The 27,646-nt window shown below is 44.3% G+C and overlaps 1 protein-coding gene and 1 long non-coding RNA gene across 6 annotated transcripts in view; both read left to right on the forward strand.

Annotated features, from left to right (window-relative positions):
- The window catches only part of LOC139359845 (uncharacterized), a 79,274-nt gene extending 73,133 nt beyond the window's left edge, over positions 1 to 6,141 (forward strand). The window contains exon 4 of the long non-coding RNA XR_011616344.1: positions 6,004 to 6,141. This is a non-coding gene — a long non-coding RNA (uncharacterized lncRNA). The remainder of the gene's footprint in view (positions 1 to 6,003) is intronic.
- Positions 6,142 to 8,324: 2,183 nt separating this feature from the next.
- Positions 8,325 to 27,646, forward strand: part of LOC105485008 (methyltransferase 9, His-X-His N1(pi)-histidine) — a 50,695-nt gene continuing 31,373 nt past the window's right edge. For 2 of the 5 annotated variants that reach the window (XM_011747158.3, XM_011747159.3), the window contains exons 1-3: positions 8,325 to 8,647; positions 21,883 to 22,073; positions 27,418 to 27,627. In XM_011747158.3, the coding sequence (XP_011745460.2) occupies positions 8,483 to 8,647; positions 21,883 to 22,073; positions 27,418 to 27,627 (566 nt within the window). In that variant the 5' untranslated portion in view covers positions 8,325 to 8,482. The remainder of the gene's footprint in view (positions 8,648 to 21,882; positions 22,074 to 27,417; positions 27,628 to 27,646) is intronic. The other 3 variants (XM_071084234.1, XM_071084233.1, XM_011747160.2) reach the window with 2 other exon arrangements.

Genomic DNA, 27,646 nt, shown 5'->3' on the forward strand with positions numbered 1-27,646 from the left:
TCTACTAAAAATACAAAAAAAAAAAAAAAAAAGACAGGCGTGGTGGCGCATGCCTATAATCCCAGCTACTCAGGAGGCTGAGGCAGGAGAATTGCTTGGACCCAGGAAATGGAGGTCGCAGTGAGCCAAGATTGCACCATTGCACTCCAGCCTGGGTGACAAGAGTGAAAGTCCATCTTGGAAAAAAAAAAGCACAACGTAGGTGGTACAAAACATGTGTATTAAAATGCCTAATTTAGAGGCCAGGCATGGAGGCTCATGCCTGTATTCCTGGCACTTTGGGAGGTCGAGGCAGGCAGATCACTTGAGTTCAGGAGTTTAAGACCAGCCCGGGCAACATGGCGAACCATGTCTCTATAAGATAACACAAAAAACTTGCTGGGCATGGTGGTGTGTGCCTGTAGCCCCAGCTACTTGGGAGGCTGAGGTGGGAGGATCGCTTGAACTAGGAGGTGGAGGTTGCAGTGAGCTGAGATTGCACAACTGCACTCCAGCCTGGGCAACAGAGACCATGTCTCAAAAAATAAAAATAAAATAAAATAAAATGCCTAATTCACACAATTCTTTTGAGAAACTGATTTGTTTGGTGGAGCCCAGGATTTAGGTTGAAGAACTCTCTCTAATGAATGTGTCTCATAGTAGATTAAGTTTGAAGTAGATGGCTGTTCATCTCTTGGACTGCTTAAGTAACATGTGCAAGGAGAGCTAGGTTCACATCTGCCTTATGATTCCATAATAACCACCATAGCTACTATTTGAGAGCTGACTATGTGTATAGGGGATTGTGCTGACAGCGGTCCAGACAACTCATTTCATTTTCTCTAGAACTCCATGAGTGTATGTGAGGGACATTGGGATTCCTCACATTCTAGAAGGCTCTGATGAGCAGTCTGAGGTAGGAGGTAGGACTCTACTCCAGATGTGGAGCTCGGACACTGGAGTGGACACTGGACCAGATTAAGAACTAGCCAAAACAGGGCCTGGGCAAAAGTAGCTTTAATCAGACATGCTCACCAGAGTGCCATGTCGATTTACCACTGCCATGGCAACACTCGACAGTTACTGTCCCTTTCCATGGCAGTGATCCAATGACCCAAGAGTTACTGCCCCTTCCCTAGAAATTTCTGCATAAACAGCTCCTTAATCTACATGCAATTATTTATTTATTTATTTATTTATTTATTTATTTATTGAGACAGAGTCTTGCTCTATTGCCCAGGCTGGAGTGCAGTGACACGCGATCTCACCTCACTGCAACCTCTGCCTCCTGGGTTCAAGCAATTCTCCTGCCTCAGCCTCCCGAGTAGCTGGGATTACAGGTGCCAGCCACCATGCCTGGCGAGCAGATCATGAGGTCACGAATTTGAGACCAGCCTGGCCAACATGGTGAAACCCCGTCTCTACTCAAAATAGAAAAATTAGTTGGGCATAGTGGCGCATGCCTGTAGTCCCAGCTACTGGGGAGGTTGAGGCACGAGAGTTGCTTGAACCCGGGAGGCAAAGGTTGCAGTGAGCCGAGATTGTGCCACTGCACTCCAGCCTGGCAACAGAGCGAGATCCCGTCTCAAAAAAAAAAGAGGGGGAGGGGGCGGGATATGAATATGGCTGCAAAACTACCCTGAGCTGCTACTCTCTCCCTATGGGGTAGCAGCCTGCTCTGCAGGAGCAGTCATGGAGCTGTAACACAGCCTATTCAGCATAACTGTTTTCTTCTACTTCTGGCTTGCCTTTGAATTCCTTCCTGACAAAGCCAAGAACCCAGAGGGCTAAGCGCCACTTGGGGGCTTGCCTGTCTGGCATTATCTCCATTTCTGTTGTCACAATTATTGGGGATACCTGTAGTCCAGGAGCAACTTGGGAAATCTGGAAGCTTTCAAGTTTAGCAATGGGATATCAAAATGAACACAAAGCACATTTCCTCAGGGCAGCTTTCCCTACACACTCTCCTTCCCTCATGCCCTCCACCCCCAATTAAGTCAGATCTCTCTAAGTTCTCGTAACAGTATACAAATCCTTTCTCTGCTCTCAGCAGTTCATAATTATGTATTCGGGTCTGCCTCCTTACTAGACAGTAAGCTCTATGAAGGTGAGACATTGTGTTTATTTTGCTTTATATTCCAGTAAATCCAGGGCCTGGTATATTCCGTATACACAATAAATATTTATTGCATATGTGAAAGTGGCATTTCTTTGTCTTTCTGTTGATATTCCTGACATAAACTCAAACAGATGTGAGACTGATGAGGGAGGAAATCATGGGAGTTCACAAGGTTCTGTGAGCAGGTGAAATGCCCTGGCTGGTATAGACTGGGTAAATAGGTGAGCCAGCTGCAAAGAATTTTATATATCAGAGGGGAAAAGACTTTCCTACTAAAAAGACAGGCATCTTTGACAAGTAGGTAATCTGAGTTTACTGTTTGATTTTTATTTTATTTTTTGAGACATGGTCTTGTACTGTCACCCAGGCTGGAGTGCAGCGCTGTGGTCATGGCTCACTGCAGCCTCAACCTCCCAGGCTCAGTTGATGCTCCTGCCTTAGCCTCCTGAGTAGCTGGGTGTACAGGCACATACCACCTCACCTGACTAATTTTTTTTTTTTTTTTGAGACGGAGTCTGGCTCTGTCACCCAGGCTGGAGTGCAGTGGCGCGATCTCGGCTCACTGCAAGCTCCGCCTCCCGGGTTGACGCCATTCTCCTGCCTCAGCCTCCCGAGTAGCTGGGACTATAGGCGCCCGCCACCTCGCCCGGCTAGTTTTTTGCATTTTTTAGTAGAGACGGGGTTTCACCGTGTTAGCCAGGATGGTCTCGATCTCCTGACCTCGTGATCCGCCCGTCTTGGCCTCCCAAAGTGCTGGGATTACAGGCTTGAGCCACCGCGCCCGGCCACCTAATTTTTGTAGGTTTTATTTTTTTTCTTTTTTGGGTAGACACACAGTTTTGTCATGTTGCCCAGGCTGGTGGCTCAAGCCATCTGTCTGCCTCAGCCTCCCAAAGTGCTGGGATTATACACGTGAGCCACTGTGCCCAGCCGATTTTGTTTTTAGGTTTGAATTTTTTTTTATAGTTCTGTGTTTATTTGTTTTACTTTGATTTTGGAGCCAGACTTTTGCTCTGTCGCCCAAGCTGGAGTGCAGTGGTGCGATCTCAGCTCATTGCAACCTCTGCCTCCTGGGTGCAAGTGATTCTCATGCTTCAGCCTCCCAAGTACCTGCACAACCTCACCCAGCTAATTTTTGTATTTTTAGTAGAGACAGGGTTTCAACATGTTGTCCAGGCTGATCTTGGATTCCTGGCCTCAAATGATCCTCCCACCTCAGCCTAGTTTTGTGTTTTATATTCTTTTCCCCACTCAGTTAGTTTGAAATGTCATGAGGATAGACACATGTGTGAAGATAGACACATTATTAAGAGATATTATCATCATGGGTTCTAAGAGAATGTTTTATGGAGAGTAGCTTTGCAAAGACTAAAGTCTCTGACAGATCATCAGGCATTAGATTCTCATAGGTTGGCAACCTAGATCCCTCACATGGGCATTTTACATTAGCACTGAGCATCTTTATTATGATAACTTTGGTTGATGTTTTACAGTTAAAAAAACTCTCAGATCATCTAATTCTCACAAATGTCTTGTGAAGCAGACAGCTCAGAACCATGGCTCTTAGTTTACAGATGAAGAAAGAGAGGCTCAGATGAGGCTGATTTACCCAAGTTAAAGTGAAAACAAATTAACATTTTTTGAGTGTTCACTAAATGTTGAGGCACTTGATAAGCCCTTTATATTTAGAGTATATAACATGATATTCACTGCATTCTTATGAAATAGGTAACCAGTATTATTATTTCCATTTTACAGATGAGGGAACAGATATGTAAAGGTCAAGTAATTTGCCTCAAATTGCATAATCAAGAAGCATAGAGCCCAGCTTAAAACCCAGATAGTCTGGCTCAAAGTGCAGATGATAAACTACTATGCTAATGAGTAGCATTGGGAGTTCTCCAATGAAGCACACGGTGTTACTTGTATTTGCTACTAATGTCTTCTTTTTTTTTTTTTTTGAGATGGAGTCTCACTCTGTCACCCAGGCTGGAGTGCAGTGGCGTGATCTCAGCTCACTGCAACCTCCGCCTACCGGGTTCAAGCAATTCTTCTGACTCAGCCTCATGAGTAGCTGGGATTGCAGGTGCACGCCATCACCCCTGGCTAATTTTTTTGTATTTTTAGTAGAGACGGGGTTTCACCATGTTGACCAGGCTGGTCTCAAACTCCTGACCTCGTGATCCACACACCTCAGCCTCTCAAAGTGCTGGGATTACAGGCGTGAACCACTGCGCCTGGCCAACTACTAACATCCTGGTTCAATTCTGCTACTTGAGGCTCCTTTTTTTTTTTTTTTTGAGATAGAGTCTCACTGTGTTGCCCAGGCTGGAGTACAGTGGCATGATCTCGGCTCTCGGCTCACTGTGGCCTCCACCTCCTGGGTTCAAGTGATTCTCCTGCATCAGCCTCCTGAGTAGCTGGGATTACAGGCATGAGCCACGGTGCCCGCCCTAGGCTGCTAATTTTTTTTTTTTGGTTTAACCTGTCTGCAGTTCTGCCTTGACTTAGAATTCATCAGCTGGGGCCCACAGTGATATCATTGCATAGGACTGAAGTTATATCAACTAAATTCAGATAAAAATCTCCTACATTAATTAATTAAACAAATTGTTGAGTACATTTGCTAATTTTGTTAGAGGTGCTCATTGCTTAATAACTACAGGACACATTCTATTGAATATACTGGGAAAAACTTGTATCTTTCTCTGAAGATATACAAAAGAATATTAAGAAGCATAAAAAATATCTGTCCATAAAAACATGATTATGGCCAGGTGCAGTGGCTCACGCATGTAATCCTAGCATTTTGGGAGGCCACAGCAGGCGGATCACGAGGTCAGGAGTTCGAGACCAGCCTGGCCAACATGGTGAAACCCTGTCTCTACTAAAAATACAAAAAATAGCCGAGCATGGTGGCAGGCACCTGTAATTCCAGCTACTCGGGAGGCTGAGGCATGAGAATTGCTTGAACCTGGGAGGCAGAGGTTGTAGTGAGCCGAGATCATGGGACTGCACTCCAGCCTGGGCAACACAGCAAGACTCCATCTCCGGGAAAAAAAAAGAGTGATTATATGAGTTATTTTTATTTTTATTTTTATACAGGGTCACCCAAGCTGGCGTGCAGTGGCACAATCTCAGTTCACTGCAACCTCAGCCTCCCAGGCTCAGGTGATCCTCCCACCTCAGCCTCCTGAGTAGATGGGTCTATAGGTGCATGTCCCCATGCCTGTCTAATTTTTGTATTTTTTGTAGACATGGGGTTTCTCTATGTTGCCCAGGTTGGCCTTGAACTCCTGGGCTCAAGCCATCCACCTGCCTTGGCTTCCCAAAGTGCTGGGATTATAGGCATGAGCCACCCCGCTTGGTCTATATGATTTCTTTTTAAATCATTATCTCTTCAAGGAGATAACAATCACCAATAGGTTTTGTATAGATCCAAACCCTCTGCTTATGGATTCTCTTAACATGATACTTCGTAATTGAAAAGAGAATATGAAAATGCCAAACTTTGTAGCTTCAAAGAACAACAATAACATAAAGCCTTTGCCTAGAGATCTAGATAGGAAAGTGATCCCGCCAAAATTTTGGGCCTGTGTGCAGGGCTGTGACCCAAGCTAGACACCTAGGGTCAATCAGCAGAGTTTGGTGCAGAGGGTCATTTGTGTGTCTTTTGAGTATCACTGACTGCATCTCAAGATCATGTTAGAACAAGTATTGGCTCCTATTTGGTTTTTTGTGTTATCTTGCCTCTTCCCGTCTCCATTATGGATAATTGAGGTTTTAATATATGGTAGTGACATTCTAGCAGATGAAGGAAGGGGGCAGTCCCCAATGGGCAATCTGAACTTCTGCTTCGTATATTTACTCTTGCTGTTTTCCTTCCTCCTCATTTGTAATTCAAGAGGCTCTCTGAGAAGAGACAGCAAAGCTTCTTAGATGGATCGAAAGACCACGAGCTGGGATACCAAGTTCTACGGAAAGGTCAGCTATTGAATTTGCTCTGCTACCTTCAGGCAAATCATTTGATCATCGGATGCTCTGGTTTCTTCCTGTGCCTGCTAAATGTAAAGAGCATGGGTTTGAGTGTTTTGTGGTTATTATAGAGTATTTTAAATGTATGAGTGATTTATTTTTTCCAGGCCAGCTGCTCAGATATAAAACAAAATCTGCTCCTTTGAGCTGTTAGGCTTCGTGGCAGTCAACTGACCCCAAAATCCTTCTGACTACAGCAGCCATCTACTTGCTTGTTCATCTGAAAACATTTTGCAGTCTCTGAGCTACAGCTATGTGGTCTGACTCTATAGCTGGGGCATACCTTTTTGTCTCCTTTGTCTTCAGAAAGGAAATATGCCATTTTATGCACTCCTGCTGCTTTCACCCCCACTTTAAAAAGATGAAGGCTTCCTTTTGTGACAGAGTTGCTTTGTCTGTTAACACTGATCCTAAGAGACAGGAAGGAGAGGTGACATGGTAAATAAACAGTTAGTGGACTTGCTACCGTAGTTCCTTTTTGATGATTTGGGCCAGGACCACTAGAGGTTTGAACTAGATTTAGTAAGGCTTGGGCTCTTTGGGGTTTTGGCAGGAAGCAGTCAGGGAGTATATTGGAGAGAACACAAAATACCGCCCCCCACCCACCCTCTGCCTTTTTGTTTGTTGTTACAGCCTGTTACATTAGGCAACAAGATATCTTTGTTAGCCAAAGGTGGCCAGCTGAGATTCTTAGAAGCTAATAAAAAGAGCTGTTGGGCTGGGTACGGTGGCTCACGCCTGTAATCCCAGCACTTTGGGAGGCTGAGGCAGGTGGCTCACGAAGTCAAGAGGAGACCATCCTGGCCAACATGGTGAAATCCCGTCTCTACTAAAAACACAACAATTAGCTGGGCATGGTGGTGCGCACCTGTAGTCCCAGCTACTTTGGAGGCTAAGGCAGAAGAATTGCTTGAACCCGGTAGGCGGAGGTTGCAGTGAGCCGGGATCGTCCCACACTGCACTCCAGCCTGGAGACAGAGCGAGACTCAGTGTCAAGGAAAAAAAAAAAAAAGCTGTTGGGTAAAGAATGATTTTGTTCCACATCTGTGGCTCACCACCCCACTGTTTCATAAATGAAAATCTCTGATGCGCAACATCGAATTAACCAAAAGGTTTACTTCTTTTGTTTTGAACTTAGACACATTTACATTATTTCTGGTGCAGTTAAAAGCACTTTCCAAACAAACCTAGTAAAGTATTAAAGTTAGGGACCCCCACGAAATATGTTACTCCTTAATTGTGGCGTGGCTATCAGCAGGAAGAACTGCAGTCACAGGAACACAGTGTACTTAACCCTTCAGTTCTGAAATGTTGCTAGGTCTTCTCGTGCTATAACTGATCAAATAAATATCCGGGTTAAACACTGCTCCCAGAGCTGAGTTCGCTCTGAGTGTTGGGTCCACCTTTCCTTGTTAATTCAAGGAAACAAGTCAGCCAAGGAGTCTAACTTGAGGTCTTCATTCTTGGGCAGGGCCATCAATACATCTAAAACATTACTTGTGGGTACCCAAGCTGCGGTAGCTTCCCTAAAAGGCAGAATTTTCACTCATTCCTTATAGAAACACGTAGCCAGCAACTTCTCAGGCTTGGGGAACGGGGCAGGCGGGTAGTGGTGGTGGGAAGGGGAGAGGAGAGGAGGGAGTCTAGCAGGTCGGTTCTAAATGCAAACTGGAAACTACGCATCGGAGCGGGTAACCAGTACTGGCAGCATTCGTCTCCGGGAAGAACCTGTGTGTGTGTCAGGATGCACAAAAGGAATGACTCCCCTCTTTGCGCCCCCGGAGTTAACTGCACGACCCGGTCAAAGTCCCGCCGTGGAGTGGGATGACGGTCCAGAGGTAACGACTAAGGCCAGGAAAGCCTAGAGGTCCTTCCGGCACCACCTTAGAGGGGCAGGAGGGCTGCAGTTACCGCCTTCGGAAGTGATCGCCTCACCCCTCAAAAAAATTAAAAGCACCTCCGCCATTACCAGAGGCCGAGGCAGGGCCGGGACACGAGAACGCGCCCCGGGCGGATGCGCGCTCCCTTTGTCCCGCCTCCCAGCGGCCAGCTCACTGGACCGAGGGAGGACGCCGGGAGAGAAAACGCCGCGGCCGCTCGTAAGTGCTCCGGGTAGAAACTGGTGCAGGGGGCAGTGGCGTTCCGCGGTCGGAAGGGATGGGGGAGGAGCCGAGGCTGCGCGCCGGCTGCTCCTCCCCACCCCCAGCCTCTGCCCTGAAGGGGGCTGGATGGGCAAGTCGGACGCGATGGCTCGAGCTCGGGCGGTGGCGGCTGTGGCCGGAGGCGGCGGTGCCTCCTCCTCCTCGCCCCGGCGCCGGCGGTGATCGGAGCGAGCTGCCGCGGCCCCCGATGAGACTGCTGGTGGGCTGGCTGTGCCTGAGCCTGGCGTCCGTGTGGCTGGCGCAGAGGATGTGGACGCTGCGGAGCCCGCTCACCCGCTCCCTGTACGTGAACATGACAAGCGGCCCGGGCGGGCCGGCGACGGCCGCGGGCGGCAGGAAGGAGAACGACCAGGTACGGGTCGGGGCTGGGGCCGGGGCGGGGGCGTGGCGGCCCGGCCTTCCCGCGCTGGGCCTGGCTATTGTGCGGGGCGGTTCCGCGAGGGGGCGGCCCGGCCCTTGCCCCTCCGCCTCGGCCTCTCGGAAAGTTTTCCCCGCGCCTTCCCCGCCGGGCGTCGGCTTCGCGAGCCCCGGGGACCCGGGCCCGGCCCCGCGAGCGCCTTTTGTTCCGCGGCGCAGGCGGGGCATGGCCTCCCCTTCCCCCTCCCGGGCCCGATCGCGAGCGCCCCGGAGCCCCGCATTGTTCCTGGGTCCCGGGCGGTGACTGCGGACACCCGGCGGCGGGACTGGGGAACTTTGGGGCCAGAGCGTGACCGGGGGCGCCCGCTTGGCACCGAGGCCTGAGACTGAAGAGACCCGGCCAGATCCATTACCCCCGAGAAACAAAACGAAAAGCCAGCACCTCTTTTTGTCTCGTTGAATCGCAGAACGTACAAAGGGTCGTAAAAGAAATGTAACTGTACATCGCAAGCCATTGAACTCTCCGGGCTGATTCGGGTGACATTTCCCCCTAAGCGCTTAAAAAATGGGTTTGACAGGTTGTCGCTCCCATCCTAGGGAACCTTCCCCTCCTACCTAGCAGAGATCTCCTTTAAACTTGGATTTAGTCAGCCTGCTGGAAAGATTGTGTGTGATGAGGAGGAAGATTATGCAAGTTTTACAGGAAGCATTTTTAAAACCGAACGGGACGGGAGGGAGTTGTAGTTATGCATCGTGAGCGTTGCGCTGTGACCTGGTAGGTAGGCTTTTCATTAGCTCGGTCTTGTGCCACTTAAACGTGTACAGGTTAACTGTAGAATTAGGTGAGATGTTTCGTATTTGACCGTAACACAGTTTGCAGTTAATGTTAAATTCATTGAAAAGAGGCTTTTGAACTCTGCCAGAGTGTTGTCTTGTCATAGCTAGCATTTATAGTACATTTTGCTTTTCCATGGATCACTAATTATTCCCTATATCATCTTGTGTCTCATCATTTTCATATATTTCTCATTTTCCTACGTTACTTTTTTATTATGCCAGGTGTTCAGAGAATTTACACCCAGGTTGATTTCATGTGTTTTAATGAGGGTAGAGAATTGTCTAAGAAGGAGATAGAGCAATTTAGAAAAGTAGCATTTCGTTTTTAGTAATATTTATATTGGACTTTTTTCTATTTGTAAAGGAATGCTAAATTTCTGTAAATTTTTTTGAAAGCCTTCAGCCACTGCAGTTTGTTAGATGCAATATCAGTATCATTGATCACTTGTATGATATGGTTAGGAATGTACGTGAACTTAAATTACAAAGCCACATTTATTCCTATGGATTATTTACTTAGTTCATATAGAGACAACTCAAAGTACTGTACCGTTAATTGTACAGTTATCAGAATGTCACATATGGAACAGTGGTGTAGACAATGAATTAGAAATGTCATTTTTAACATTTTTAAGCAGTTGATAGAAATAAGGTGCTGGATAGGAGAAAAAGCGGTTTATCTCCATTGATGTGGGATTATGATTGAGTCTCTTAGCTATTGGTATTTATGATAACACTTATCATGATTACCCCTCCTGCAGCCACTTGATATGTTTTCATTGCTCATAAAAGAATTGCACTTATCTTAAAAATTGAAGCACTGTTTCAACACTGATTTGTATGGAGGTGGAATTACAGCTGTAGACATAGCCTCAGAATATCTCCCAGCAGAGGATACTTTTCTAATTGTGTACCTTTTTAAAGCTGAATCTGTTAGGTTCTAATGAAGACTAATACTGGTTTCAGATACATTTATTTCAGATACTATATTTATATTGTGTGTGTGTGCGTGCGTGTGTGTACCCCTTCACTAACAACTGGGCAGATAATTTCTTTAGGGTGAAGACTTAATCTGGTATTTTCTGAATATTTGGGGGAGGGGTCAACTCTTTTCCTTAGAATAATGAATCCAGACATTATTTTGACATGAATACATTCATATTATGAAGATAATAGTCCATGAATAAAGATTAAAATGAACAGAAGAAAGCTGTGTAGAAACCACCATGAGATAAAGTAGGAAACTGTCCTTTCTGCACTGTGGCTGAGTTGATAATTTGTTTTCCACTTAATATTCCGGGATCCTGTGTTTGCCTTATAACTTCATTGCTTGTGAAATAACTGTAACTGTTTTTCCTCCTTCAGATTAATAGTTTTATACAAGGTCTTCTAAGTGTTCAGTTGGGTGTGTGAGTTCCATAGCCAGCCACATCTGGTTCTTTTGGAGTTGCATAAAAGCAGGGTTGTGGATTTGATTGAACCATACTTAGTGCAAGTTTTCCTTCTGGTTATTTTATTAAGGAATTATGATGGAGGATTCTGTGGTTAAAAGAGAGATCTTGGGCAATGTTTATTCATTAAAAATTGCTATTTTGTTAGTGTAGTTTGGAGAGGCAAGGCTCCTTTGGGCTAAAGCTGCTCTAAAACTGTAGTAGCAGTGCCATTTTAGTAACTTGGTTTGGTGTGCTAGCTTCAAAACTGGGATTATGTTTCACTTTAGGCAAGCAAGAAGCAGGGTTTCACTTAGATCAGGGAAGTGGCCCAGAGGCCAGACTGGTCTCACAGACATATTTTTTACAGCCTATGAAATAAGAATGGTTTTATATTTTTTAAATGGTTACCAAGAAAATATCAAAATAACATTTTGTAATACATGAAGTTTCATTTATGAAATTCAAATTTATTTGTGTCCACAAATAAAGTTTTTTTTTTTGAGATGGAGTCTCGCTCTGTCACCCAGGCTGGAATGCAGTGGCCCAATTTTGCTTCACTGCAACCTCTGCCTCCCAGGTTCAAGTAATTATCATGTCTCAGCCTCCTGAGTAGCTGGGATTACAGGTGCATGCCACCACACCCAGCTAATTTTTGTATTTTTCAGTAGAGATGGGGTTTCACTGTGTTGGTTAGGCTGATCTTGAACTCCTGCCCTCAAGTGATCCTTCTGCCTGGGCCTCCCAAAGTGCTGGGATTACAGGTGTGAGGTACCATGCCCAGCCCACAAATAAAGTTTTATTGAAAGAGAACTACCACATTCATTTACCTGTGGTCTGCAAGCTCCCAGGCTACAACAGCAGCGTATTTGCTACTGTATGGCCTGCAAGCCTAAAACATTTACTATGTGGCTTCTTACAGAATAAAGAATTTTTGCAAGAGAAATTCCCAGCTTTCTTAACAGCTTTTTTTTTTTTTTTTTTTTTTGGAGACAGGGTCTCACTCTGTCACCCAGGCTGTAGTATAGTGGCACAATTTCGGCTCACTGCTGCCTTGACCTTCTGGGTTCAAGCGATTCTCATGCCTCAGCCTCCCAGTAGCTGGGATTATAGGCATGCGCCAGCACACCCAGCTAATTTTTTTGTAGTTTTAGTAGAGACAGGGTTTCACCATGTTGGCCAGGCTTGTCTTGAACTCCTGGCCTCAGTGATCCACCCACATCGGCTTCCCACAATGCTGGGATTACAGGAGTGAGCCACTGTACCCAGCCTCCAACAGCATATTCTTAATCACAGGTTGCAGGGTGGGTAGATTGACTCTCTGGGAAGAAATAGAGGCAGGCAGTGAGACTCTAGTAGATATTGTCACTTTTCAATGTTGGCAGACTCAGAATTTAAAAAGACAACAACAAAAAACTTAGGATCTCTTCTTTTTGTTGCATTGCACCTGGTGCTTAAAGTTAATGCATCTATTACGGAGCTACTGAAACTATGAAAGGACCCGTAGGCCCCAGGTTCTTGGTAATAATAGCCGTTCAATAGCTTCTCAATTGATGGAGTGAAAAAATTGTTATAGAACTCGTTGAACCAAACCACAACGATTTCTCCAGGTGACATACTGCAAGGTGTTTTAAAAGCACAGATAACATTAAATATCCGGACTTATTAAGGTGTAACTTAAAATTGCAAGTATGTGTATAGGAGTGACTTATTTTTTCACTTTCTTATATAAGCTCAGAACTGTGCTATGCCCACAAGTGATGATGAATTCAAGAAAGAATTAAAATCCTTTTTTTCCCCCAAATGAAAAAATACTTGGACAGCCTAGCCAGAGCCAAACACTGTGCTAAAGGACGGAGTGTTTCCTTTCCCTGTAGCCCTCATTTACCTTGTGGAGGCAGACTGGAGTCAGGCATGAGTTAACAATGCTTCAAGGATAGTCAGCCAGCTAAGCCGGACAGACAGTGATGGATTGGTGTCCTCCTCTGAACTGCCTTCGAGAGTCTGGAGGCCTTTGTAGCTGAATACCAAAGAGACTTCGGAAAGGATTTCTCTCCTTCCTCATAATCTGTGTTGAAACCCCAACAAGTGTTTGCTTCAATTTCACAGAATGTTACGATCTCTTTCTTGTGCTGGATATACCAGGAGTCTTTATGTTTCTCTTTGGAGGTGCCCTAGAAGACCCTAATGGCGTCCAGTAAAAAGCTCTGTTGTGCAGACCCTCTGAAGCTTTGTTAAAATTTTAGGATTATCCTGTCCTACAGGGAGTGAGTACTTAGTATTTGCAGTGAGGATTGTCAGTAATTTGTTATTAAGTCAAAGCTGAAGCAATTTAATCTGTTTTAATTGATTCCCCTCATGGATATGAGGGTGCCTGTCACTCTACACATTGAAATCTCCCATAAACAGGTTATGGGTTGGGTTTATATTGTTTGTGGGAAAATGGTGAATGGTCTGAATATTTACTCCTGTGCTGTGCTTAAATGCAAGGTGTCTATGGTGAAATGTCTGCACTGAGTTGATTGCATTGTAAAATCTTAGAATGTGAATTTGGAATCCTTAACTGTCAAGGTCTGTTGATGGAGTTGGTCTGGCCAACTCAGAAAAGATTCTGTGTTCATAGACCCTGAGCAGTGGAGCTTTTCTGATTGTTTTTGGTAGCACTGAATGCCTTGGGTCTTTGATTACCCATTTCTTTTGAGAGTGGCTGGATGCCCAGACTTACAGTGTGGTTTTTAGGCATGCCCTTGAATTGCACTTCTCCTCTGACCAGCCCTTGCCTTGGAGAGAAAGGGGAAGGAAATATGAACAGTTACTGGCCTTCTGTTGTGTGCCAGGCACTTCAAATATGTTATCCCCACTGGTCCTCATAGAACTCTTGGAGATTGGTGGTATCATCCGCACTTTACATACGGAAGAGTGAGGCTGAGAGAGATAAGAGACTTGCTCAATAGCGCAGAGTTAATGGATGATAGAGTTGGGCTTTGCACCTAGCTTTGTCTGGTTTCAAGACAACACATTTTCTCCTGCTTTATGATGCCCCTCCTAGTAAACCTTGTGTTGTCTGTGGTGTGGTAAAAATAGGGTTGCCTTCATTTTTTTTGTTGTTGTTTTTTAGAAACAGGTTCTGGCTCTGTCACCCAGGCTGGAATGCAGTGGCCCGATCATAGCTCACTGCAGCCTCAAACTGCTGGCCTCAGTAGATCCTCCTGCCTTGGTCTCCTGAGTAGCTTCTAAATTTTTTGTAGAGACAGGGTCTTGCCATGTTGTTCAGGCTGCTCTCAAACTCCTGGCCTCAAGCAGTCCTCCTGCCTCAGTCTCCCAAAGTGCTGGGATTACAGGTGTGAGCCACTGCTCCTGGCCTAGGCTTACCTTCTGAATAGGAAACTGCCCTCATTCTATTGAGGAGTCTGTGTGGACACTGAAGTTAGGTAGCTGTGTGCACAATGCTATTTGAAGATTTTGCGGTTTGTGAATTAGATGAGAATAGGACAGCTGCTTGAAGTTCTGGCCTTTATCTGGTTTGTGCATGCTTTTTGTAAGGCTTAAAGTTGAAAAAAGATTCTTACATGTGTTGTCTTTTTTTCCTGACATCAGCCATTCTCTATTTTCCCATCACCAAGTGGGTGTTTAATTGTTCAATCCTGTTCTGACACTAACTACCTGGAGTTAAGATCACACTTTACAGAGTTAAGGGCTCAGTCCCACAAGACTGCCCTCACTTCAGAGGCCAGCTGCAAGTCCTGGGTCCCCAGGCTACCAGTGCTTTTGTCCAACTTGACTACAAATTTGGGAGTTCCCACAACTCTACCTTCACCTTACCCCACCCCACCCCACCCCATAATTTCCTATAACAGAATGACTCATAGAACTTAGGAAAATACTTAGGGGTGCAATGGCTCACACCTGTAATCCCAGCACTTCGGGAAGCTGAGGTGGGTGGATCACAAGGTCAGGAGATCAAGACCATCCTGGCTAACATGGTGAAACCTGGTGTCTACTAAAAATACAGAAAATTAGCTGGGTGCGGTGGCTCATGCCTGTAATCCCAGCACTTCAGGAGGCTGAGGTGGGTGGATCACGAGGTCAGGAGATCAAGACCATCCTGGCTAACACAGTGAAACCTGATCTCTACTAAAAATACAAAAAATTAGCTGGGCGTAGTGGCAGGCGCCTGTAGTCCCAGCTACTGGGGAGGCTGAGGCAGGAGAATCGCTTGAACCCTGGAGGCGGAGGTCGCAGTGAGCTGAGATCATGCCGCTGCACTCCAGCCTGAGCGACAGAGCGAGACTCCGTCTCAAAATAATAATTTAAAAAACCCACCTAGGTTTACTGGTTTATTACAAAGGATACAATCGGGGAACGGCCAAGTGGAAGAGGTGCATAGGGTGAGGTGTAGGAGGTGGTGTAGAGTGTCTCTTTCCTCCGATGAGCCACCCAACCATCATATCAATGTATTCAGCAACCCAAAAGCTGCCAGGACCCCGTAGTTTAGGGGTGTCATTACATAGGCATGATTGGACTCAGTCTTCAACTCCTTTCCCATCCTTAGAGATTGGAAGGTGGGGCTGAAAGTTTGAACCTTGTACCCACAGCCTGGTCCCCATCCTGAAGCTATCTGGGTCTCCCACCCCATCAGGAGTCATCTTGTTAGCATGCAAAAGATATCCTTATCATCCTGAGGTTCTCCAAGGGTTTTAGGAACTCTATCAGGAACCTGGGACAAAGACCAAATATGTATTTTTTATTATACCACATTATCTAAAATCAGTCAGTTTTTAAAATGACTTTCTGACTCTGCTAGTGTGCTTAAATCCTTTGTATTTTGGGAATGTTGTATTTTGGATATGTTATATATTACATGTTTGATTAGTTGATAAACTCCAAAAATAATTTCAGAAAAACTTTTAACCATATTCTTTGGTCTGATTAGCAAATATAATTTTATAGGAAAATTGCATTCCTGCTTTGAACGAGTGATTCATCAACCAAGGTTATATAAATGTTAGGAGGAGTTCATGGGCTTAATGAAATTTTTTTTTTTTTTTTTTTTTTGAGACAGAGTCTTGCTCTGTCACCCGGAATGGAGTGCAGTGGCACAATCTGGGCTCACTACCACCTCCATCTCCCGGGTTCAAGTGATTCTTTTGCCTCAACCTCCCTAGTAGCTGGGATTACAGGTGCCTGCCGCCACGCCTGGCTAATTTTTGTATTTTTAGTAGAGACAGGGTTTCACCATGTTGGCCAGGCTGGTCTTGAACTCTTGACCTCAAGTGATCTGCCCACCTTGGCCTCCAAAGTGCTGGGATTACACGTGTGAGCCACCATAGCCAGCCAGGAAATTTTTAACACAATATGACCCAATATTTAATCACTTTGGCGAATACTGTCAGACATGCATTCAGAACGCCTGGCAGCCACCTGATTTGGCTGTTTACTACCTGGCCAATTGTTAGTGTCTTTGCAGTTGTGTTGCCAGTAGAGAGAATATTGCTATTTACTGTAATTTTTAGATGTTATGTTTAGTTATCACATCCTGTTCTGTACTTGGCATCAGCAGATGGCTGAATGTAATCATTCTCATTTGATTAGAGTTTGTCATTTAAAAGATTCCATTGTTTATTTAGATCGAACAACATTTGAGTGAGCTTTAAAGGCAGATGCTAATAAGATGCTTTTTCAGATATGATAGGCTCCAGCCAAGGAGTCCAGCCTCACAGTAGGGCGGGCACGTAGTCCTGTCAGTGTGTGAATTTAACGAGCATAGTACTTTGTTCTTGCCTGTGCGCCTTTGTTTCTGTAGTCTTTGAGGAGCACACATTCAAAGAACTCACCTGCGGCTGGGCGCGGCGGCTCACACCTGTAATCCCAGCACTTTGCGAGGCCGAGGCAGGTGGATCACCTGAGGTCAGGCGATTGAGACCAGCCTGGCCAACATGGTGAAATCCCATCTCTACTAAAAATACAAAAATTAGCCTGGTGGGGTGGTGGGTGCCTGTAATCCCAGCTGCTTGGGAGGCTGAGGGGAGAGAATCACTTGAACCCAGGAGGCAGAGGTTGCAGTGAGCCAAGATCGCACCACTGCACTCCAGCCTGGGAGACAGAGGGAGACTCCATCTCAAAAAAACAAAAACAAAAACAAAAACAAACAAACAAACAAAAACAAAGAACTCACCTGCTTGAAAGTACACGGGAGCCTACAGACAAGCCACCCAGTGCTGTGAGCTCAGCATAGCTTTCTATCTAAGCTGGGTTGTCTGGAGAGAGGCGAAACCAGGAGGCCTGCCCATTGGGTTACAGGGGTTCCTGCAGATTTTCTCTCTCCTTGGTATTTCACCTTAAGGGCAAGGTGACTGCTCCTTTAAGGCTGTGAAGCTCCTCTTCAAGATCATAGTCACATTACTTGTTTCCCTTGGTTTCTGATTTTATTTTCACTCTGGAATGTAGGTTCCCTGAGGCGATCGAGTCCATCTTTTAATTCAGTCAGCTGGAGTCCCTAGACCATAGTTAGGCTGGGATAGTGGGAAACATTACTGGAGAGTCAGTACAGTGACATTTTGTGGGTAAGTCCATGTGTGGGTTCTCAAGCAGTGGCAGTTTTGCCTCCCGGGGACATTTGGCAATGCCTGGGACATTTTGGGCTGTCCCTTGGGGTAGTGCTACTGGAACCTGATGGGTAAGTGCTAGGAATGCTGCTAAACATCCTACAATGTGCAGGCCAGCCCGTGAAACAGAGGATCATTCAGCTCCAAATGTCAGTAGTGTGAAGGGTGAGAAACCCTGGCTTACAGGACTTCCGTTACTATCTAGACCAGGTTATCTTTTCTCTACACACATCTAGTTCTGTTTAATTGGCAGGATAGTCCTGCTTTCTTTTCTTTAGCAGACACACTGGGTAGAGTTCAGCGAAGAGAAGCTTCTTTGAAAGAAACGCTTATAAAACAACGGGTACCTGGAGCAGGAGCTTGAATCAGCTGGAGCTGCTTAGAGACCCTAGGCTTCCCATTTGTTCAGAAGTTGCAAGGTGGTAAATGAAATGTAAAGCACTTGGCTTGGTGCCTGGTGCATGATAGGTGCTCAGTTGGTGTCTTCCTTCATCGCTTGCTTCCTTGCTTGTGGTAATGTAATTTTGTGGTGAGTGGGTAGCTTTAACCACTGTTTGCAAAATTAGGTTTAAGCAAGGCCTTGCAGAGTTTCAGAAATTGACAGAAACCCCATGGCAGCGGTCTCTGTGGTTATCCTTATGTTTCCTCTAGGATTTTGTTAGAAACTCCAAATTCTATCTGTTTAGACTGCCTGTAGATGAACACTTATTGTTTGTCTGTATCTGTGCCAGGCACTGAAGCCATTCATTTTCTCTGCCTTTATGAAGCTCTCAGTCTACCTAGGAAGATAGGCACTGAATATGCAATTGTCTACAATTATTCAATCCAGAGATTGTAAATATTACTGAAGGGACAAATGGGATGTATGAAAGGGTATTAGAACAGGGGGCCTAGCCTAGCCTTTCCTAGGTATATTTTCTTTTTGAAGGAAAATATACCTAGGAAATATTTAGGCTGAAGTTGAACGAACCAGGTGAAGAGAGAGTGGTTTAGGTGGTGGGAATTGTGGGGGGCAGAGCAAATACCATGTGAGACAGCCACGGGAAAGGGGCCTTCCAGAAAAAAGAACGAAGGGCTGGAGCAGTGTGATGGAGTGAGGGTCCAGGGGTCATGGGTTGGTAGGGAATGTCATGAGGTGAGGCTGGTGACATAGAATGAACAAAAATCGTGTAGGGCCTTGTAAGCCATATTAAGCATTTTGAATGTTATCGTAAGGTTCCTGTTAAGCAGGGTAGTGATGTGATCAGATTTGCATTTAAAATTTGTATTTTAAGAGGTTTGCTAAGTTACTTACGTTTTCAGGCCACTTTTAATTTCTGGAAGATCTAACTGCCACCTACATATTTAGGGAGGGGTGTGTGTGTGTTAAAAAAAGTTTTATTGGCCGGGCGTGGTGGCTCAAGCCTGTAATCCCAGCACTTTGGGAGGCCGAGACGGGCGGATCACGAGGTCAGGAGTTCGAGACCATCCTGGCTGACACGGTGAAACCCCGTCTCTACTAAAAAATACAAAAAACTAGCCGGGCGAGGTGGCGGGCGCCTGTAGTCCCAGCTACTCGGGAGGCTGAGGCAGGAGAATGGCGTAAACCCGGGAGGCGGAGCTTGCAGTGAGCCGAGATCGTGCCACTGCACTCCAGCCTGGGTGACAGAGCCAGACTCCGTCTCAAAAAAAAAAAAAAAAAAAAAAAAACAGTTTTATTGGGATATAATTCACATACCATGGAATGTATCCTTTTGAAGAGTGCAATCCATTGATTTTTAATATAATCACAGCATTCTGCAGCCATCACCAGTATTTATTTTGGAACATTTCATCACCCCAAAAAGAAACCTCATGTCCATTAGCAGCCACTCCACATTGTCCCAGCTCCCCAGCCCCTGGCAGCCACAATCTGCCATCTACTTTCTATCTCTGAATTTGCATATTCAAGACATTTCACAGAAGTGGAATTATATGGTATGCGGTCTTTTGTGGACTGACTTATTTCACTTAGCATAATGTTGTCAAGGTTCATCCATGTTGGAGCATGAAGTAGTGCTTCATTCCTTTGTATGGCAGAATATGCTATTATTTTATATGAATCTATTATCACATCTTGTTTATCCACTATTTGATGGACATTTGACTTGTTTTCACTTTCTGGCAATGCTGCTGTGAAATCGACATTTGTGTCATGCAAATGGTCAGAAAGGACATACGTTTCACCTTTCTTTTTACAGAGAAGAGCTTTGCTCTGTTTTTGTTCTGTAGCACATTCTGTTCAATAGGCAGTTTCTTTCCTGAAAGACCTGTGTGACAGTAAACGTTCAACCACACGTGTTAATGTTGATGAATTAAGAAAAATGCTATTAAAAACTTGAGTTTTCCTCTTGGTGCTTGAAAGCACTATTTGCAGTTAATGGTGCCAGTTCCTGCTTGGTTCTGGAAGTCAGAATCTATTGTTGTTCTAGTCCATTTACAAGTGGATGCCAAGGAATTCTTAGCTTCTCTGTTTCACTTGAATGACTTCTCATCCACATTAATAGAATGCACCTGATTGCCTTTTATCAAGGTGATGGCTTTCATCTTGATTAGCCATTTCAGAGAATAAAAAATAAATAAAAGTCAGAGTGGCCTCCATATTACAGAGTTCAGAACGTGCACCAGGAGGTCATGAGTATAATAAAAAACGGTTTATGACCTGCACTGGAGCATAACTTCAGGCACAATGAGTATTAAGAATTAGAAAATCATTAAGTGAGAACATTTTCAGACCGAGGGAAAAAAATGTAGGCAGTGAATGTAAAAAGCTTCCTAGCTTGTCATATAGAGTAGGAAAAATAAAAATAGTTTTATATATGAAGTCCAAGCAGTTTTGATAACTGTGATGAAATGGCAAATTAGCACAAATCAGTCCACAACTGGAAAGGCTTAGTTTACCCAGTTTAGGGAACAGAGTTTGTAAAATGGTTAATCTCTGAGATTTAATGTGTCTCTTTGTTTGTGTTGATTTGTAACTAGTTCCTTTTAACGTTAGCATCGGGAATGTTACTTAAGATTTCACTGAACATTTAGTAAGCTTAGGATGACTGTAAAGCTGGTCCACCAATTGTGCATGCGCTTATGGGACGTCTACCGCTGATAAAAGGTCATATTTGTCAGGCGGAAGCAAATTACTCTTGGCCGGTTGACTGGGAAAAATTTGTGTTTCATGACAGATAATGGGTTAATAGTAACTGATATACTTTGTAGTTTCATCACTGTACCTAAGGGGCTTACTCTTATTTCTCAGGCCATGTTAGAGGAATCTCATTGCTATTATTATTGTAGGATTCTCACTATGTGCTTTGTGTTATGTTGAGGCCTTGCCTACATTATCTTATTTAATCCTTGTAGTACCCTACCAGGATAGATAGACACCAGTGATGTCTCTAGTCTACAAATGAATGGAGGCTCAGAGATTAAGTGATTTGTCTGAGCTCACATAGGAAGGGCAGAGCCGGGACTTGACTGGGGGCTGACACTAAAGCTGATACACAGTCTGCTTCCCCACCTCTCTGGTATGCTAACTCATTTATTATGAAAGATTATAAATTTCATCTGTAGGTGAAGCTCTTGAATTTTGTTCTAGAATGTGGATTCTGGGTAGAGCCAATTCCTGGAAATCTGGGTCTTAGCATGTTACTACTTGGTCTTCTCATTGATTGCAGTATGACCTTAAGTAACTTCTTAATCTTTCTTGAGCACATGTTGCCTCTGTAGGAATGTCATATGACCTATTTGTAAAGCACACCTCAAGATTTCTAAAGATCTCTTTTAAATAGCCCACAAGAAGAAAGGCAACTTAATCTGGTCACTGGAGTGTTAAATTCTGTTGCTTACTTTGCTATTTGGGTTTGTTGGGTGGTTTTGAGTTAAGGCATTGGATTATGTGACTGTTTTCTTATCTAAAAGCAAGGATACTGCCAGCTGTTTGCCTTCTGATGTTGAATCTCAGTGAAAGAGAGGCCAGCAGAGCTTTCTAAATCTCAGGGATACAGTGACTGAAGCACTGGGCTGGGAGTCCGAGTGCCTGAGCTATGGTCTTGTTCTGCTGCCTACTAAGCTGAATGACCCAAAAGCCTCTCCACCCTTCCCTCACCCACTCGACTTACCTTGAGGGCTGTAAGAAAATGAAATGAGAAGTCATGTCCGAAGAAGTGCTTTATATTTTATAGGTTATATGAGTATAAGAAATGATTATTCTCAGAGTATCATGAGATGGTAGGTAATATTTAGAAATCTTAGATTTGATTTAGTCTTCTGGTTTTTTGTTTTTGGATTTCTTAGGTGACACTTTGGTTATGTGTTTTAATTTTTGTTCTTCTTTTTTTTTTTAGTGGTATGTGTGCAACAGAGAGAAATTATGCGAATCACTCCAGGCTGTCTTTGTTCAGAGTTACCTTGATCAAGGAACACAGATCTTCTTAAACAACAGCATTGAGAAATCGGGCTGGCTATTTATCCAATTATATCATTCTTTTGTGTCATCTGTTTTTAGCCTGTTTATGTCTAGAACATCTATCAATGGGTAAGTGAATCTTGGACATTTATTTTTTTTCTTTATCCTTAGGTTTACAAAAGGAAAAACACAAAAAGAAAAGTTATCTTGTTCAGCATGTTGACTACCTGAGCTACAATACTTCTACTAGTCAGAACCTTGGCAGTTAGTCCATCATTTTATCTTTCTGTGATTCTGCCCTTTAAATTCACCATAACATGGCAGCCTCATTAGTATGTGTATTCATAGCGGGAGTTACTTAGGGTAGTGCTTCTTGGCTTTGATGTACATAGGAATCACCAGGGGATCTTGTTAAAATGCAGATTATGAGTTTGTAGGTCAGGGGCTAGGCCTGAGAGTCTGCTTTTTTTTTTTTTTTTTTTTTTTTTGACACAGTCCTGCTCTGTTGCCCTGACTGGAGTGCAGTGGCGTGATCTGGGCTCACTGCAGCCTCCGCCTCCTGGGTTTAAGCGATTCTCGTGCCTCAGCCTCCCAAGTAGCTGGGATTACAGGTGTGCACCACCACACCTGGCTAATTTTTGTATTTTTAGTAGAGATGAGGTTTCACCATGTTGGCCAGACTGGTCTCTAACTGACCTCAAGTGATCCGTCCACCTCTGCCTCCCAAAGTGCTGGGATTATGGGTGGGACCCACTGCGCCTGGAGAGTCTGCATTTTTAACAAGCTCTTAAAACGATGCCAGTGATGCTGAATGCTGCTGGTTCTGGACCACAAAGTAGTAAGACTCCCGGAACCAAGCCCTGAAGCTGAGGGCTTTACACCCTTAGGCTGAAAAGTAAAGATCTTTGCCTTAAACATACTTCGAAGTAGCAAATTGTTTTTGGGAGATCTAATTAGTCCAACAATGGATGATGGCTTATTTTGAGTGAAGAGTCCTGCATCTGTTCTTAAATAATGTCTAGGTTCACCAGAATTTTATAAACTTATTGTGGAATTCTCTGTCCCCAGAGTGGTTCCCTCATATATATCCATAGAAAAAGCTTTACGAGTTTTTTGTTTTGTTTTGATTTTCCAGTCCTTTCTTGGCCATATTTTCAGGCATTCCTAAGGACCTAGACTCTAAAATGCCAAAGAGAAAAAGCAATAGGCTCAATGCTTAAAAAGCCTCGTTGGACCACTCAGACCACTGGTTGAGCCCACTTTTCTTTTCCCTTGAGGTTTGGAGCCAGTTTCTTTTTTTTTTTTTTTTTTTGAGACGGAGTCTCGCTCTGCCGCCCAGGCTGGAGTGCAGTGGCCGGATCTCAGCTCACTGCAAGCTCCACTTCCCGGGTTCCCGCCATTCTCCTGCCTCAGCCTCCCCAGTAGCTGGGACTACAGGCGCCTGCCACCTCGCCCGGCTAGTTTTTTGTATTTTTTTAGTAGAGACGGGGTTTCACCATGTTAGCCAGGATGGTCTCGATCTCCCGACCTCGTGATCCGCCCGTCTCGGCCTCCCAAAGTGCTGGGATTACAGGCTTGAGCCACCGCGCCCGGCCTGGAGCCAGTTTCTACTGACTGTCTGGATCCCCAGTGTATCATCTGGTCCTTAAATATGTTTTTAGGCACTGCAAGCCATTTCTCAAGATTTCTCAGTTGATTTTCTTCATTGTTTATGTGAAATTGCCATACGTTTGCTTTGGCAAGCAGTTGTTATTTTTATATGGGTAGTTGAGTTGATACAACTTGGTCTGACATTTTGTTCCTTAAATTGGTTATATTGAATTTCTGTTCTATACCATTTATTCTTCCTTTGGAATTCTGATGAGTCACTGTAGCAGAGATTCTTATCCTTTCTAGAGTCCTGTAGCTCTTTGAAAGTGATAAAAGGTAGGAATCCTCTCTTCAAAAAGTGCTTACATTCAACATTTTATGTATGATTTTGGGGGTTTCAAACTTTTATTTCCCCTTTCCTCTACCCATAAGACCCTGGTTAAAATTCCCTGCTCTAGAATTTCACAGTTTGATCAAAGACGCAATACAGTTAGTAAACCCCTTTGGCTTCCCTTACTTAAAACTCTTCTGCTTTTTTCTTCTGAAACCTACCCTGCTTTTAATCCCTCTTGCCTTGTGTCCTATTCTCAACTAAAAATTAAATTTAGGGCCCATCAATACTTTCCAGCCATGGCAGTGGGAGATTATTACTACAGGTGGCCATCTCTCACAGAAATCATTACGGTGGTATTGTCTGGAATTACTTTAAGATACTTACCAAACTTCCTTTATGCTGGAAAGGAGAAGGCTAAGTAAGGAAAGACTTAATAGATGTTCCAGAGTTTATTTTATAAGGAAGAGGCACACCTCTTCATAGACTCTTAAGTCTAGTGAGAACTTAGATTGTGACCAGAGAACCTAGGATAGTTATTAAACACTAAAGTTAAACCCAAATTAGAGGGTCATATCTCTTCACGGTTTGTGTTTATGGGAAACTTTGTACTAGGCTTGGTATTTTAGGTGAGACTGTTCTTCATTGTGTGAGACTGCCCCCTACACTGCAGGAAGTCTTAACTTTTCTGGCCTTGCCCACTGAATGGCAGTAGTACCCTCAGGTCCTTGTGATTACTGGAAACTCTCCTGTCTACTCCCATTGCCCCCTAGAGGGCAAAATTCATCCTGGTTGATAAACACTGGGCTTGATGGATTTTGATTTATTTTTTGACAGTGTTAATCTTTTTGTAGAGCCTCTGTTGCTCATGTTCTTTGGAAATAGGACAGTCCTTCCCCTCTCTCTCTAGTGCCTTCTTTCTTTTTTTTTTTTTGGAGACAGGGTCTCACTCTATTGCCTAGGCTGGAGTGCAGTGGCACAGTCATGGCTCACTGCAGTCTTGACCTCCTCAGGCTCAAGCAATCCTCCTGCCTCAGTCTTCCAGGTAGCTGGGACTAGAGGCTCATGCCACTGTGCCTGGCTAATTTTTGTATTTTTTGTAGAGACGGGGTTTCACCATGTTGCCCAGGCTGGTCTCAAACTCCTGGGTTCAGGAGATCCTCCCACGTCGGCCTCCCAAAATGCTGGGATTACAGACGTGAGCCACCATGCCCAGCCTCTGGTGCCTTTAAATGTAGACCAGTCAGATGAACTTGTGAGCTCTGAGCTCAGGTGACCTCTAGTTCTAGAATTTTATAATTATCATGTCAAGGTTCCTCACATCCCAAGGAGATGGCTTGGGAAGCATGCTCTGGGAAAATTTAAGCAAAATGACTGTTTTGTGACTTACTTTTGGTCCTGTGGCAAGTCAGCATCAGTATTTGAGTGAAACTCACCTCCCCTCAGCCATGCTGCCAGTAGCCTCTTTCTGCTGTGACTCTGGTTTCTGTGTTAAATTTTGTACAACTACTTCAGCAAGTTCAGATTTGCTATTTTCTTACTGTAATATACGAACAATTGAGGATTAAAACAACTTGTCTTTTATGAGACGTGATTGTCTTTAGTAAGCAGTTGTAGTCGGTAGCATCACGTTTAGTGGTCTCTGAGGTCTTTCTCTCTCCAATTTTCTAGCATTTCTGTGGGGCAGAAGATTTACTGTAAACTTGGTTAAACTTTCCTATGGCCATAATGGGAAAAGGAAGGGGGACTTTGTTACATGAGCTCCATTATTCGTATTTCTTCCTAAAACTGGTCTTACATTGGGCACCATGTTGCATGCATCTTTCCAGTCACTGTATAGCAGCAAACATTATGTAACTTACGATTGTTTCCAGAGAGCAGCAGTACAGAACAGGTTTGCCTGCCACTTCCTAGACCAGTGGTCCCCAGACTGTTTTCCAGAGTCTGAGGAGGAAGTGCCTCAGGAACTGCTTCAGGCTGCAGAGAAAGGCCTAGAAGTGGGCTGGCCACAGCTCCTGGGCTCCCAGCCTCATTCGAACAGCAGCTGCTCTCTTAGGATCTTATATTGTCTGTGAGTTCCACTTCATTTAAAGAAAGGGTTCTGCTGCTTAATGGAGGGTTGAGAATCCCTGCCCTAGATAAACTAGAATTTCAGAGCTAGAAAACAAGTCCTAAATAGGGAGTGCATTTTATTTCCCACGGTGATGCATCCATGAGACTTGGCTGGACCTATAGTTGCTTTTCTGAGGGTTCTCTTTGATCTCCATTTAAACTCCCCTCAGTCTCTTTTTTCAATGGCATTACTATGGTTTTGAGTGTTTTCTAGGACCTTTAGAAATAATAGGACCCAGACAGTTGTAACCATATAAACTGACATAAGTATGAATCTACTTTAATGCATATTAACCGACATCACAAGGACCACTCTTTTCCCTCTTTTCTCTAGTGTCTCTTAAAAATCTATCATACTAAAGCTCTTTTTTTCCTGATCCATGGTTTAATTCCATATTTGAAATCACTTTTTTTTCCTATTTGGTTTCTCTGCTACTCTGGTCTAGCTGTGTTAGCTTGTCATCTTTTTCAACTGATAAACATGTTTTCTGTTACTCCTTCCACTTTTCCTTCCTATTTTGACTTAAGTTCTTCACCTTCATCTCTTATTTCTTCTTCCTTCCCCTGTCATCCGTTCCCCTTTCCACCTTTTATTTCCCTCTTCCCATGCTTTTTTGGGACATTATTTGCAACTCCAAAGACAAATGATATCTGGAGGCATTTTCTTATTTTATTAACTTTGTCTTCTAATCATAGAAATGATACAAAAGATAATATCTTGGCTGGGCATGGTGGTTCATGTCTGTAATCCCAGCACTTTAGGAGGCTGAGGCGGGTGGATCACGAGGTCAGGAGATCGAGACTATCCTGGCTAACACGGTGAAACTTGGTCTCTACTAAAAATACAAAAAATTAGCCAGGTGTGGTGGTGTGCGCCTGTAGTCCCAGCTACTCGGGAGGCTGAGGCAGGAGAATGGCATGAACCCAGGAGGCGGAGCTTGCAGTGAGCAGAGATCGCGCCACTGCACTCCTGCCTGGGCGACACGGTGAGACTCTGTTTCAGAAAAAAAAAAAAGGCCAGGCGCAGTGGCCTATGCCTGTAATCCCAGCACTTTGGGAGGCTGAGGTGGGTGGATCACCTGAGATCAGGGGTTCGAGACCAGCCTGGCCGACATGGTGAAACCCCGTCTCCACTAAAAATACAAAAAATAAGCCAGGTATGGTGGTGCACGCTTGTAATCCCAGCTACTTGGGAGGCTGGGACAGGAGAATTTCTTGAACCCAGGAGGCGAAGGTTGCAGTGAGCCGAGATCGTGCCACTGCACTCCAGCCTGAGCGACAGAGTGAGACATTGTCTAAAAAAAAAAAAAAAAACTTAACCGTGTAATAAGTGATTATGGTTGTTGGTGCTGAGTCACTATATTCACTTTGTATGTGTATGGTAAGGGGTGGTTAATTTGCATAGACACTTCGATTTTTGTCCTTTTTTTTTTTTTTCAGGTTGCTAGGAAGAGGCTCAATGTTTGTGTTTTCACCAGATCAATTTCAGAGACTGCTTAAAATTAATCCAGACTGGAAAACCCACAGACTTCTTGATTTAGGTGCTGGAGATGGAGAAGTCACAAAAATCATGAGCCCTCATTTTGAAGAAATCTATGCCACTGAGCTTTCTGAAACTATGATATGGCAGCTTCAGAAAAAGAAATACAGGTATAATTTTTAGACATGG

The sequence above is a fragment of the Macaca nemestrina genome, chromosome 18 (genome assembly GCF_043159975.1).
Source record: "Macaca nemestrina isolate mMacNem1 chromosome 18, mMacNem.hap1, whole genome shotgun sequence".
In the NCBI taxonomy this organism is placed as follows: domain Eukaryota; kingdom Metazoa; phylum Chordata; class Mammalia; order Primates; family Cercopithecidae; genus Macaca; species Macaca nemestrina.